This window comes from Anabrus simplex, chromosome 1 (assembly GCF_040414725.1).
Source record: "Anabrus simplex isolate iqAnaSimp1 chromosome 1, ASM4041472v1, whole genome shotgun sequence".
NCBI lineage: Eukaryota > Metazoa > Arthropoda > Insecta > Orthoptera > Tettigoniidae > Anabrus > Anabrus simplex.
Genome location: NC_090265.1, coordinates 864885477 through 864899208, shown reverse-complemented (window position 1 = coordinate 864899208; position 13732 = coordinate 864885477). Strand labels below are relative to the sequence as shown.

The window sequence follows — 13732 nt, the reverse complement described above, 5'->3', positions numbered from 1 at the left end:
TCATTTTGTTAGGTGATTGGAACGCGAGAATTGGGTGCTCCAGCTCGGAGTATGGTAAAAAGAAAACGGGAGTAAAGAGGGGATATAGGAGAAGTGAAGATAAAGGTAGGAACGACTACGGGCAGAAGTTGCTAGAATTATGTGGGGTGAGCAATTTGTACATTCTGAATGGGTGGTGGAAGGGTGATAGGGAAGGGAAAATGGCATATATTATGAATGAGGGAGTAAGTGTTATTGGTTTGGTAATTAGTTCGGAAGATATGTTAGATAGAATAAGCAGGATTGAGGTGGTTGATTGGGTGGAATCATATCATTCCTCGGTATATGTAATCGTGAGGAGGAGTGGTGTAGTGGTAGAGGGGGAATTAGAAAGAGGGGGGAAGGAAAATGGTCGCAAAGTTCACAAGCATATCTGGACTGAGAAGGGTAAAGCGAAGTTAAACAACTGCCTTGAAGATACAGAATTTCAGATTATTAGGGTAGGGATCGATGTGGCAGTTGAGGGCAATAATATTGATAGGACTTTAGAGTTAGTGGAATATCCTAGTAGGAGAGTGGCGGTGTGAAAAGCATGCAGGAAGACGATTGGAGAAGAGGGATGGTACGATAAAGAGTGTAAGTAGAAGGGGAAGTTAGTGATGAAAGCGCTGGATCAGCACAGGTAACATGGTGGGAGGGGTTTAAGGGAACAGTTTTGCAGGTTGAGAAAAGAATTTAAGAAAAGGTTAGCAAAGAGGAAAAAGGCAAAGCAGAAGGCGCAAATGGAAGCGCTAAGCAGGAAGTGTAAAGACAGGGAAGGAGATAAGGTGTGGGAGAGGGTTAATAAAATTAACAGGGCTGCAAGTAGGGTGACAAAACCTAAAATTGAGGATGTTACATGGGTGAAGTACTTCCAGGAACTATTAGGGGAGAAGGAAGGGTGGGTAAGGGCAGAAGGAGGCTATGAGCTTGAAAGGGGGATAGAGAGGAATGGTCAGGAGTTGGATAAATGAATAACAGGTGAGGAGGTGATGGGAGTGATACGTAAATTGAGGAACAGGACTGCGGGAGGGGAAAATGGGATAAGAAATGTTTATTGGAAGGAAGTAGCAAAAATAGACGGATGACGTGGAATTTGGTTATATTTTTAAACCGTGTATTCGAAGGGGCGAAATTCCCGAAAGAATGGCAGAAGAGGATCATATGTTCTATCTATATAAGTACACTGGGCAGATGGCTGCGATGTTACAAGCTCCTAATAACGGTTCGTTAATGAGAGAGCATAAAAACTTCCACATAGGTAATGTATACCAGTCATCTTACTTAGTAGTCCTTGCACCAGAAGCCTACGAGCTAGTGTAGGGAATGGCAGCCGGTTAAGCAGAATGGGAAGAAGAAGAAGAAAATGCCGAACTGTCACCATTTGTCCCAATGTATAGCAACAATTTTGCCTAGTAAGACAGGGTCAACATGCACATATGGCCACCCACGCCCACTTTTCAAATTCTCCCACACGCACTATTAACATTTCCCGCGCTTTGTGACGACACAGTCACGTGACAGGCAACAGCCAATCAGCTCTTGATATACTTCTCGTCTAAGGTTCTACTATATCAAGAGCCAATCAGCTCTTAGTTCAGTTTTGTAACAATCTACCTACTCATTCAAACTCTTACAGTTACGAAAAGATAGTTTGCAGTGTTGTTTGTTGCTAAAATTGCTAGGTTATCACCCTTCTAAAGGAAAGTCGACTACGTAGTATCTAGTTATCCGAAAAAGTAAGCTATTCATCTACAACATACTCATCTGTTCAAGAAAATTACGCTACATGTACTTTTGAGTGCTGGGAGAAGACAAGCGAAAGAGGTGACGTCATCCTATTGCCTCAGAGCAGAGTATCAGAAGTAGTTGCGCGCGGCCGCCATCTTACACATTAACTCCTGCGTCAGCTTCGGTTATTTTACCCTGCTCTTCTTCGCCTGATCTAACCATCTATTTGCTGTTCTTATTCGTGGTCTACTGCCTTGAACTTTGCCTTGCAAAATGGTCTTTTCCAAGTTCTCTCGTTCTCTTCTGAAAATGTGGCCAAGGAACTGGACGAAACACTCACTCACACGGGAAGATAGACATTTCTTGATGCTCAATTCGTCCACAATGGAAACATTAGTTCTTCTTTCCGTCCAGGGTACACGTAGCATTCTCCGCCAACGCCACATCTCAAAGGCATCAATTCGATGTTACATGTAAAAAACGGCTAAATATGTACATTTAAAGGCCCTGGCAATTATCGAAACGTTGAGTCAAATATGGACTCAAATTTGCATAACAAATGGTACACAATAATATAAAAAATCTGTGTTGTATCAAATGTTTGTACTTAAAAAACTAATACAATTAATGCGCTCTTGCTTAAACATGAAAGTCACAGAATAAGAATTTAAGTGAAAGAGTTTTTAACCTGATGTGGTTCACAGCAGGTTGAGTGACAAGACCAAGGCTAACCAGAGAAAAAGAATGTGCATGAAGAACACTTTGCTTTCCACATTTCGTATAAATACCAGAATCAAGCTTTGAAATATTGATGATAGTAAAATAGATGTTAAATGATTTTCTGACAAGAATAATTTTCAAACCATAAAATACGGAACATGTTCAAAATAACATGCTAAATTTTGTAAACATTTTCCTCAGATATGTACTGTAAAACGTGTACTAAAGACGGGTATGTGAAAAAATATGGAAAATAAAAATAAGCTTTTAATCACTCTGAACATCATGATTTATAAACGTGGGACAATATTTGCCTGTAGCTAATGGAAAAAATAAAAGCACATTTACATAGAAGTCCCAGTCCTGTAATAACTAACCAGAATAGAATAGACTCTGTTGGAGGAGGCTCTTGCACATTCCATGGACTTAAAAAATAGTGAAATAGACGTCATTGGTCACGTTTGACGAAATATCTAACTGGAGGGATAACTCATCAAAAAATCGGTTCTCATACTTCAGTCATGTAAACATGGGTACGATGAATGGCGAAAGAAGACTAGGTCGCCAAAGAATGTGCTGTCTTGACAACATCAAAACCGTTGCTGTACCAAGATGAATACGTGAACCGAACAGAACCAGGTGTCGACCTCGACGAGACGGATATACACTGACTGACAGAGCAAATGCAACACCAAGAAGGAGTGGTTCGAAAGGGATGAAAGTTGGGGAAAAAACAGAGACGGCATGGACGAATAATTGATGTTTATTTCAAACCGATATGCAGGTTACACAATGCGCACGGCATCGACTCAGTAGGATCTAGGACCACCGCGAGCGGCGATGCACGCAGAAACACGTCGAGGTACAGAGTCAATAAGAGTGCGGATGGTGTCCTGAGGGATGGTTCTCCATTCTCTGTCAACCATTTGCCACAGTTGGTCGTCCGTACGAGGCTGGGGCAGAGTTTGCAAACGGCGTCCAATGAGATCCCACACGTGTTCGATTGGTGAGAGATCCGGAGAGTACGCTGGCCACGGAAGCATCTGTACACCTCGTAGAGCCTGTTGGGAGATGCGAGCAGTGTGTGGGCGGGCGTTATCCTGCTGAAACAGAGCATTGGGCAGCCCCTGAAGGTACGGGAGTGCCACCGGCCGCAGCACATGCTGCACGTAGCGGTGGGCATTTAACGTGCCTTGAATACGCACTAGAGGTGACGTGGAATCATACGCAATAGCGCCCCAAACCATGATGCCGCGTTGTCTAGCGGTAGGGCGCTCCACAGTTACTGCCGGATTTGACCTTTCTCCACGCCGACGCCACACTCGTCTGCGGTGACTATCACTGACAGAACAGAAGCGTGACTCATCGGAGAACACGACGTTCCGCCATTCCCTCATCCAAGTCGCTCTAGCCCGGCACCATGCCAGGCGTGCACGTCTATGCTGTGGAGTCAATGGTAGTCTTCTGAGCGGACGCCGGGAGTGCAGGCCTCCTTCAACCAATCGACGGGAAATTATTCTGGTCGATATTGGAACAGCCAGGGTGTCTTGCACATGCTGAAGAATGGCGGTTGACGTGGCGTGCGGAGCTGCCACCGCTTGGCGGCGGATGCGCCGATCCTCGCGTGCTGACGTCACTCGGGCTGCGCCTGGACCCCTCGCACGTGCCACATGTCCCTGCGCCAACCATCTTCGCCACAGGCGCTGCACCGTGGACACATCCCTATGGGTATCGGCTGCGATTTGACGAAGCGACCAACCTGCCCTTCTCAGCCCGATCACCATACCCCTCGTAAAGTCGTCTGTCTGCTGGAAATGCCTCCGTTGACGGCGGCCTGGCATTCTTAGCTATACACGTGTCCTGTGGCACACGACAACACGTTCTACAATGACTGTCGGCTGAGAAATCACGGTACGAAGTGGGCCATTCGCCAACGCCGTGTCCCATTTATCGTTCGCTACGTGCGCAGCACAGCGGCGCATTTCATATCATGAGCATACCTCAGTGACGTCAGTCTACCCTGCAATTGGCATAAAGTTCTGACCACTCCTTCTTGGTGTTGCATTTGCTCTGTCAGTCAGTGTAATTAACAGTGCAAAGGTATCAGTAAAGGATACTTAGTGACTTACCCTAAAACTCTCATTTGTTCCTGACTGAATGCACCGATCATTGTCAATGCAGTCATTGAGTATACCGTCAGTCCGAGGGATTTGTGCATGCTCAAGAACAGCGGCCTGTATTTCTTACTCAGCATCAACAAACCAAAGGCAAACTGAAACAAAACGCACAACCTGCATAGAGTCACTCTAGGGAAGTAGGGCAGTCACAGTCATATCTTCTGTAATCAGTAGGGCACGGGTTCTTATGTTATTAAATATTCCACTCCTTTACTTGTAGACAACTGGAAATGTCGGTGAATTGTGGTTCTGATATGGTGATACCTGTGTTTCATTTTACATATTCTTAGTAATATTACGTATTTTTACATGTGTGAAGAATGTAACATTTTTGTACATATCTAGGTAATATTTCAATTTTTTTCTGATTTGCGTCAGCTCGTTTAGCTTTCAGACTATTGTAAAATAATTAGTGAATTCCATCTTGTAGAGAATATACTGCAATTTAATTGTTAAAGTTGGCTTTACAGAGTAGTTCCTTTAAGACTGGTATTTCTAGCCCTTTTTCTGTGAAATACAGTAGCTCCGAGTGCCTCAATTCCATACAAGAGCACAAATTAGAAAACAGTAGACTATATAAATTATCTAAAACAACAACGACGATTTTATCATAAAATATGGAGGTGTTTAAAACATATTATAACAGTAAGTCATAATAAAATGAATAAGTTACAGTGTATTAATACTATTGCATATCTTATGAATATTACATATTTAATGTCCACCTCCATGGCTAAATGATTAGCGTGCTGGCCCTTTGGTCACAGGAGTCCCGGGTTCGATTCCTGGCAGGGTCGAGAATTTTAACCATCATTGGTTAATTTCGCTGGCACGGGGGCAGGGTGTATGTGTCGTCTTCACCATCATTTCATCCTCATCACCACGCGCAGGTTGCCTACGGACGTCAAATCAAAAGACCTACATCTCGCGAGCCGAACATGTCTTCGGACACTCCCAGCACTAAAAGCCATATGCCATTTCATTTTTTGTTACATATTTCATTACATATTTTTTTATGAATATTACATATACAGTTACATATTTAACTGGTATTTACTACATATTTTATGTACATATTTCGCACACTGATTATTACATAAAAATATAAGTCAGTGACGGAGAATATATAAGAAAAAAGTTATTGGGCTAAATTACAGTTAACCGAGCTCGATAGCTGCAGTTGCTTAAGTGCGGCCAGTATCCAGTATTCGGGAGATAGTAGGTTCGAACCCCACTGTCGGCAGCCCTGAAAATGGTTTTCCGTGGTTTCCCATTTTCACACCCGGCAAATGCTGGGGGCTGTACCTTAATTAAGGCCACGGCCGCTTCCTTCCCACTCCTAGCCCTTTCCTGTCCCATCGTCGCCGTAAGACCTATCTGTGTCTGTGCGACGTAAAACAACTAGCAAAAAAAAATACAGTTATCTGAGAAACTCTTTACTCAGTTACAATAACAAATTACTTTTTCAACAAGTAATCATTAAAATTACAATTGCAATTATTTTATAGAACGCTAGTCTTAAGGAAAGACTTGGCATTTTACGTGGGGTGGTATAATACAAACGTTTGCAAGAAAAATGTGTAATGGTACTTCATTTTGTGTGGGTTTATTTTAGCATAGAAACAGGGTAATGACTAGTGATCCGAAGTTTATGACCTAAAGAAGTATGTACAAAAGATGCCCTAATAGATGTAAAATATGACTTAAGCATTTTACGGAAAGATATCAAGTATTAGAGTATTGCCAGCATTAAACGTGTCAAAAAGTGATAAGTGATAAAACAGCAGACACATTAAATCATGCGAACTGACAAGAGTTCAGGAGGTAAATTAAAATTTTACAGCCTACACTCATTCAGTATCATAGTTCTGAGTCGCAGTTCTCATTCTGTGCTCCTAAAAAACAACCAAACGAAGTATTGAACCCATCATTCTACGATGAAAAAATTATTTTTTTATTTTTCTCAATATTTATTTCAAATAACAAGCTACTTTTATTATTGAGAGCAGCCATGTTGCATTTCAAGAGCCTCGCTGTCGCGTGGGAACGAACTCACCCGTGGCAAGCCGAGCCGCAAGCTCGTGAAATACCGTGACACCTCGGAGGACTTCGAGTACTCAACAAATCTCCAAATTCATGGAATTCTTCGTAACGAGAGATTTTGGCAACACGGTAAATACAGAAATAAATAATCTAAATTATTCTTAAACCCTACGTGAAGACAAAACCCCCAGGGTAAATATAAATGCAGTTAAGCCGAGGTACAAATCTGCGCCCGATCAGTGGATAGCTCCACGTGCCAAGGTCAATGGATGAAGAAAACCCGCGAAACGCCCGGGCAGAAATAAATTATTTCACCTGTTGCGAGTGTGGTAAAATTATGAGATTAACATCTAAATAAATCGCAAGTCTGTCCGGAATTATGGAACAAGATTCATAAAAATCGGTCTATTGGACGCGAAATTAGCAGATTGCATAATCAAGCTTCATGGTGTTAGTGGCGTCACCCCATAAGAGTATAAAAGAAATCCCCCGCTGTATATTTCTCAGTGCCTGTCTGGTTACCGGAGCGGCGAAGCCCTCGACTCTCGTCATAAAGAAAGTGCGAAAAGTCGATCTCCAATATAACTTAGTACATGTTTGTGGCTATGGTTAAAATATAATATTTAATGGAAGATGATAGAAAATGTTTTGAGCTGCCGCTAATGAAACTTTGAAGGTCTAAAAGTAATTGAATTTCTCTCGGTATTCTACGTGTGTTTGTTGTAGAAGAGTTTGAAATTAGCCACCGCGTCCGGTGTCTTATCTGTTTGGCACACCTGGCCTCACGAGAGTAAACTCCTGGGAAAGTTGTGTCAGTCGCCATTTGAAGGGCGCGCTCATCACAAGGGTGACCGTGTCGAAAGTGTGTTATAGAATATTGTGTAAGTTAAGGTGTATATATTTTGATAAGAGGATAATAAAGTTAGCCATGGCAGGATAAATACCCGAGGTTTGCTGGATGAATGTAGCCAGAATCCAGGACGATGGCGGCTATCACAGGTCTGTACTTTTAATAAATGTTGTAGTTAGAATGTTGTTTGTCCCAACCAAATTTCAAAGCGTGTGTCGGGTTGGTAATTTGTAGTGATCATGCGAATGTATTATATTTCTGGTCAGTGTGTGAAAATCTCTAGTGTTGTAAAATTCATATCAAGAAACTATAAAATGCGACGTTTAAATATTGTGTTAATGTTCGTTGAGATATTGTCCGAATTGAGGAAAATTAGGAAGTGGTAATGGTAACGTAGTCGTGGCGAATGTCTTAATTTCGAACATCGTTTGAATTCAGAAAATTTTTGTCGAAATAACCATAATAATAATACTAATAATAATAATAATAATAATAATAATAATAATAATAATAATAATAATAATAATAATAATAATAATAATAATATCTACCGCGGGATACACATTTCCTATGTAAAAAGTGGATTTAACAAGCATGTTCTGCGAGGTTTGCGTGTGTTTAGTAATTTCCAGTGAAATCCGATAAAATTGTGTTTTATTCATGGGAAGTAAAATTTTGTGACATCGTGTATGTCGATGATAGGAAAATTCACGGTGTGTTGTTGTATTCTCGAGGTCCGAAAGTTGTAGTAACAAAAAAATTAAAATATATATTTCTTTAAAAAAAGTAGTTGTTTTTTAACGAGAGGATTGAAGTTGGAAAGGTCTTGAAATATAAGAAAAATGGATTGAGAGTGAAGAATTTTTATATGTGGAGATAAGAGTTGTATGTTGAAGGCAGAGAAAGCCTATATATATTTCATGTAGTACCGCCATGAGAAAGCGATGAGAATGAAATTTTGAGACAGGCTATAGTTGTCAAGAGCGAAGAAATTTTGAGACAGGCTGTATTGTGGCAGGCTGTAGTGTATTCCGCTAAAAATCCGAAAATTGAGACGACTACTGTGTGATGCACAGTAGATTTCAAGTAAAATCCCAAGTGAAAAACGATTCTAGTAAAGATTAAAAATCTTGGTAGTAAAAGTCAAGCGACCAGTTACGTGAAGTCAGTATAAATATTAGGATAATGTGACCTCAAGGATAAAAGAGCATTTAGAATACACGGTTGGTGTTGTTTGACCGTGTAAATTTATTGTATTTCGTTTCACTGGATAGTCATGGATATAAATATTTGGAAATGACGGTAGGCGATTTGAGGGTTTCCAATTCGGTGGTGATGATTATTATTTTTGGACAACATCCATAATGTTAGACGTGTGTTGGGAACTATTATTCTTCCCTAAAACTTCATTGCGCATGCTGAGGTCGTGTTTGAGTTGGGGGATTGCTCGCCACACAATATTTATTTTCGAGTTCACGTTTTGTAACGAGATAGAGACTTACTGCATGTTCCGACTTGCGTTCATTTAATGGTAAGAGACGTTGTTCCGTTGTGTGTTATTAGTCTGACCAGGTTTACAACTGAAATGTCAGGGTTTGTTTGAAATTGCTAGTTCGTCTGATATGCCAGGGGAAGCGTATACGGCCCAATGTCCGCCCGACAATAGAATTAGGACGTCACATGTTATCCTAGGAGTATACTGATGATGAAACGTCCTAGTTCACGCTCGACGGTAGAATTAGGAAGGTATTGTGTACATAGAGATTAGTGTTAGGGTGTACAGACTTTAAGTAAGCCCAACGATAGGTCTGAGATGTCAGCTGTACATACTCAAGTCTCAGATTAGATGTTTTGCGTAGTGCCATGACCGAATGTAGTGCCTGTAGTGATATACGAAATGAAGAGAGTTAGCTTGGTAATAATAAGGCCAAACGTGCGCGCAATCCTCAACAGCTGGAAGGTATTGTCCTAAGATTACGGGACCCCTGACGGCGGGCATAATAAGGGTTGTCCAACATTGGATATCGAGCTAATGGTGATTGAATATTTCACTACAGTTCCCCATGCGTGTTGAGTTCAAATAACTTCGATATTTTATTTTATTTTATTTTATTTTATTTTATTTTATTTTATTTTATTTTATTCTACGGAACTAATTGTTTGTCGTTCTGATGTCCATTTTTGCTTTGGCAGTGTGCATATTGATACTCAATGTATTAGTGTGAGACTTGAGTTGCGAATGCGGTTTCCTTTCGTCAGCCAGTAATATTATTTTACTTTTCAATTTTGTCGTTCTTGCATTTTGTACGTATTTTGAGTTCGATCAAGTGGTAACTTTGTAGGTAGTGTGTTGGGACAAACAATTAGTAGATGGATCTGTGATGGTAGTCATTGTTAAGAAGGAAAGAATTCTTTAAGTTTGTCATATTTTTCAATGTGGACTGGTAATTTTATTAAGCGTAACGTAACCATTTCTAACCTGAAAGTCGGTTTGATTATAATATTTTTCAAGTGATTTACCACTTTTTAATTAACTTCAGTAGTATAATTGGATGGTTCGGCGGCCACCGCCACCTCCGGCTCCCAGTGGCCGCCTCCACCTCAGCCAGTGGCCTCTTCCAGTACTGCCAACTTAACCTAACTAGCGCGACAGTACTGCCAACTTAACCTAACTAGCGCGAAATTTGAATTTGTAAACAAAGCCACGTGCTTTTTGACAGCTGTCATCGACAACAACGCATCGCTAACCTCAGTACTGCCATCTTGACGGGCCTAAACCTCAGTAGTGCCAACTTAACCTAACTAGCTCGAGATAAACAAAGCCACGTGCTTTTTGACAACCACGTGCTTTTTGACAGATTTGTAAACAAAGCCACGTGCTTTTTGACAGACAACAACGCATCGCAAACCTCAGTACTGCCATCATGACGGGCCTAAACCTCAGTAGTGCCAACTTAACCTAACTAGCATGAGGTAAACAAAGCCACGTGTTTTTTGACAGCCACATGCTTTTTGACAGATTTGTAAACAAAGCCACGTGCTTTTTGACAGACAACAACGCATCGCTAACCTCAGTACTGCCATCTTGACGGGAATAAACCTCGGTGGTACCAACTTAACCTAACTAGCGAGAGGTAAACAAAGCCACGTGCTTTTTGACAGCCACATGCTTTTTGACAGCTGCCATCCGCCATCTTTAAACTACAGAGCGCTGTGCTGCCCTCTTGCGTCACCTGTCATCGGCAGTGCTGCCATCTTGGCGGGCCTAAACCTTAGTGCTACCAACTTAACCTCACTAGCTCGAGATAAACAAATCCACGTGCTTTTTGACAGCCACGTGCTTTTTTGACAGCTGTCATCCGCCATCTTTAAACTACAGAGCACCGTGCTGCCCTCTTTAGCTACTTACCTTTGAAATGTGGTGGCGGATAATTTGAAAAATGCTTTTTGACAGCAGCCATCTTGCATCGCAAACCTCAGTGCTGCCCTCTTTAGCTAGATACCTGTGGTAGCAGACAATTCCACGTGACAGCAGCCATCTTTAATCAAGAGAGCACCGTGCTGCCCTCTATGTGGTGGCGGCAAATTGAAAAATTCCACGTGCTCTTGTTTGGAAACAAACTCACGTGCTTTTTTGACAGCTACCATCCACCATCTTTAATCAACAGAGCACAGTGCTGTACTCTTTAGCTAGATACCTTTGAAATGTGGTGGCGGCAATTTGAAAAATTCTATGTGCTCTTGTTGGGAAACAAAGCCACGTGCTTTTTTGACAGCTGTCATCCGCCATCTTTAATCAATAGAGCACCGTGCTGCTATCATGCGGGCAATTTCATCACCTATCACCCGCCATCTTTAATCTACAGAACACCGTGCTGCCCTCTTTATGGCTACTACCTTAAGCATGTAGTAGCGGGCAATTTGAAAAGTTCTGTTAGCTATCATCCGCCATCTTTAATCAAGAGAGCACCGTGCTGCCATCTTTAGCTAGATACCTTTGAAATGTGGTGGCGGCAAATTGAAAAATTCCACATGCTCTTGTTTGGAAACAAACTCACGTGCTTTTTGACAGCTACCATCCGCCATCTTTAATCAACAGAGCATAGTGCTGCCCTCTTTAGTTTGAAATGTGGTGGCGGCAAATTCCACATGCTCTTGTTTGGTAAACATAGCCACGTGCTTTTTTGACAGCTATCATCCGCCATCTTTAATCCAGAGAGCACCGTGCTGCCCTCTTTATCGCAGTAGATGTAAATTCGTCACCTGTCATACGCAGTGCTGCTATCTTTAGCTAGATACCTTTGAAATGTGGTGGTGGATAATTTAAAAAGAAAAATTCTACAGCAGTCCTCTCTCGACGCTAATTGCATAAGATGGCGGCTATACATGACTCCTTAAGGGTGCTTACGCAAGATGGCTGCTATACACAGGTTCTTATGAGACGCCCTTGGGATGCTTGCGCAAGATGGTGGTTATACAAGGCTCCTTATGAGACACCCTAGTGATGCTTGCGCAAGATGGCGGTTGCTCTTATGAGGCGGCTTAAGGGTCCTTGCACAAGATGGCTAGAGACACCCTAAGGATGCTTGCGCAAGATGGCGGACACAAGATGGCGGCTATACACGTCTCCTTATGAGACGCCTTAAGGGCGTGGCGGTTGCTCTTATGAGGCGGCTTAAGGGTCCTTGCACAAGATGGCTAGAGACGCCCTAAGGATGCTTGCGCAAGATGGCGGACACAAGATGGCGGCTATACACGTCTCCTTATGAGACGCCTTAAGGGTGCTTGCGCAAGATGGCTGCTGCTCTTAGCTTAGAGGCTAACGTGTCGTGCTAGTTCGATTCATTAAATTTAGGGCTTAAATGCAAAATGTTAAATATCTCGAAAGCAGTGCACCGTAGAGCAAAACGGACAAAATTTTTCTGCCTAATACCTAGGTTCGCAGTATGAGGAACAAGAAAATCATAGTCTAATGATGGGATCAACGGTTCGGTTCCTACTTAGGCCCTTTGGCATTTGCTCTGTTTTAGCTTGTATTGAAGCGAGTCTTCGTAACATGATCAGGTTTAGCTATGGTAGAGAGTATAACGTGCCGTGCAGGTTCGATTCATTAAATTTGGAGGCTTAAATGCAAAATGTTAAATATCTCGAAAACGATGCATCGTAGAGCAAAACGGACAAAATTTTTCCGCCTAATACGTAGGTTCGTAGTATCAGGAACAAGAAAAAACATAGTCTAATGATGAGATCAACGGTTCGATTCCTACTTAAGCCCTTTGCCATTCGCAGCTATCTATTTCTACAAGATGGTGGCTGCTCTTATGAGAAACAAGATGCCTTGAGACGTCCTAGGGATGCTTACGCAAGATGGCAGACACAAAATGGTGACTATACATAGCTCCTTATGAGACGGCCTAGGGGTGCTCGCACAAGATGGTGGCTACTCTTATGAAGAAAGCTAACTTAGAGGCTACTGCGCAAGATAACAGCTGCTGTTATGCATGTGGTGGAGGGCAATTTGAAATTCTATGTGCTTAATCAACAGAGCACCCTGCTGCCCTCTTTAGCTGAAATGTGGTGGTGGATAATTTGAAAAATTCTTTTGACAGCTATCATCTTTAAACAAAGGCGACTATACATAGGCTGTTAAGGCCTTATCATTCTCCTCCTCCTCCTCCTCCTCCTCCTCCTCCTCCTCCTCTACCTCCTCCTCCGCCTCTTATGTCAAGGCATAGCTTTATATCGAACAAGTTTAAACCTGCATCGCGAAGGCAAGCGTGTGCAGCGATAACATTATTGTGCATGTTTAGACTTTCGAAACATAAGAAGAGTAGAATCAAACGCTGTACTCGATACGACATGTGATCAGAACATTGATTGATGCGTTCAGAAAACAAAATAAGTGATCAAGACTAGAATCGAACAATGTACTCAATACATCATGTGTTTAGAATATGTCATCGCTTGTTCTAAGAAGATCAGATTGAAACATAACAAGACTAGAATAGAACACTGTAATCGATGTTGTTAACTTCAACATGTGATCAGAACATTGATTGATGTGTTCAGAACACAAAATAAGTGATCATGACTAGAATCGAACACTGTACTCGATACAACATGTGATCAGAACATTGATCGATGTGTTCAGAACACGAAATAAGTGATCAAGACTAGAATCGAACGCTGTACT

At 41.8% G+C, this 13732-nt stretch overlaps 1 protein-coding gene across 1 annotated transcript in view; it reads right to left on the bottom strand.

Annotated features, from left to right (window-relative positions):
• Positions 1 to 13732, bottom strand: part of LOC136857656 (plasma membrane ascorbate-dependent reductase CYBRD1) — a 199842-nt gene that overhangs the window by 38187 nt on the left and 147923 nt on the right. Inside the window, exon 4 of the mRNA XM_067136481.2 lies at positions 4599 to 4741. Coding sequence (XP_066992582.2) covers positions 4599 to 4741 — 143 coding nt within the window. The remainder of the gene's footprint in view (positions 1 to 4598; positions 4742 to 13732) is intronic.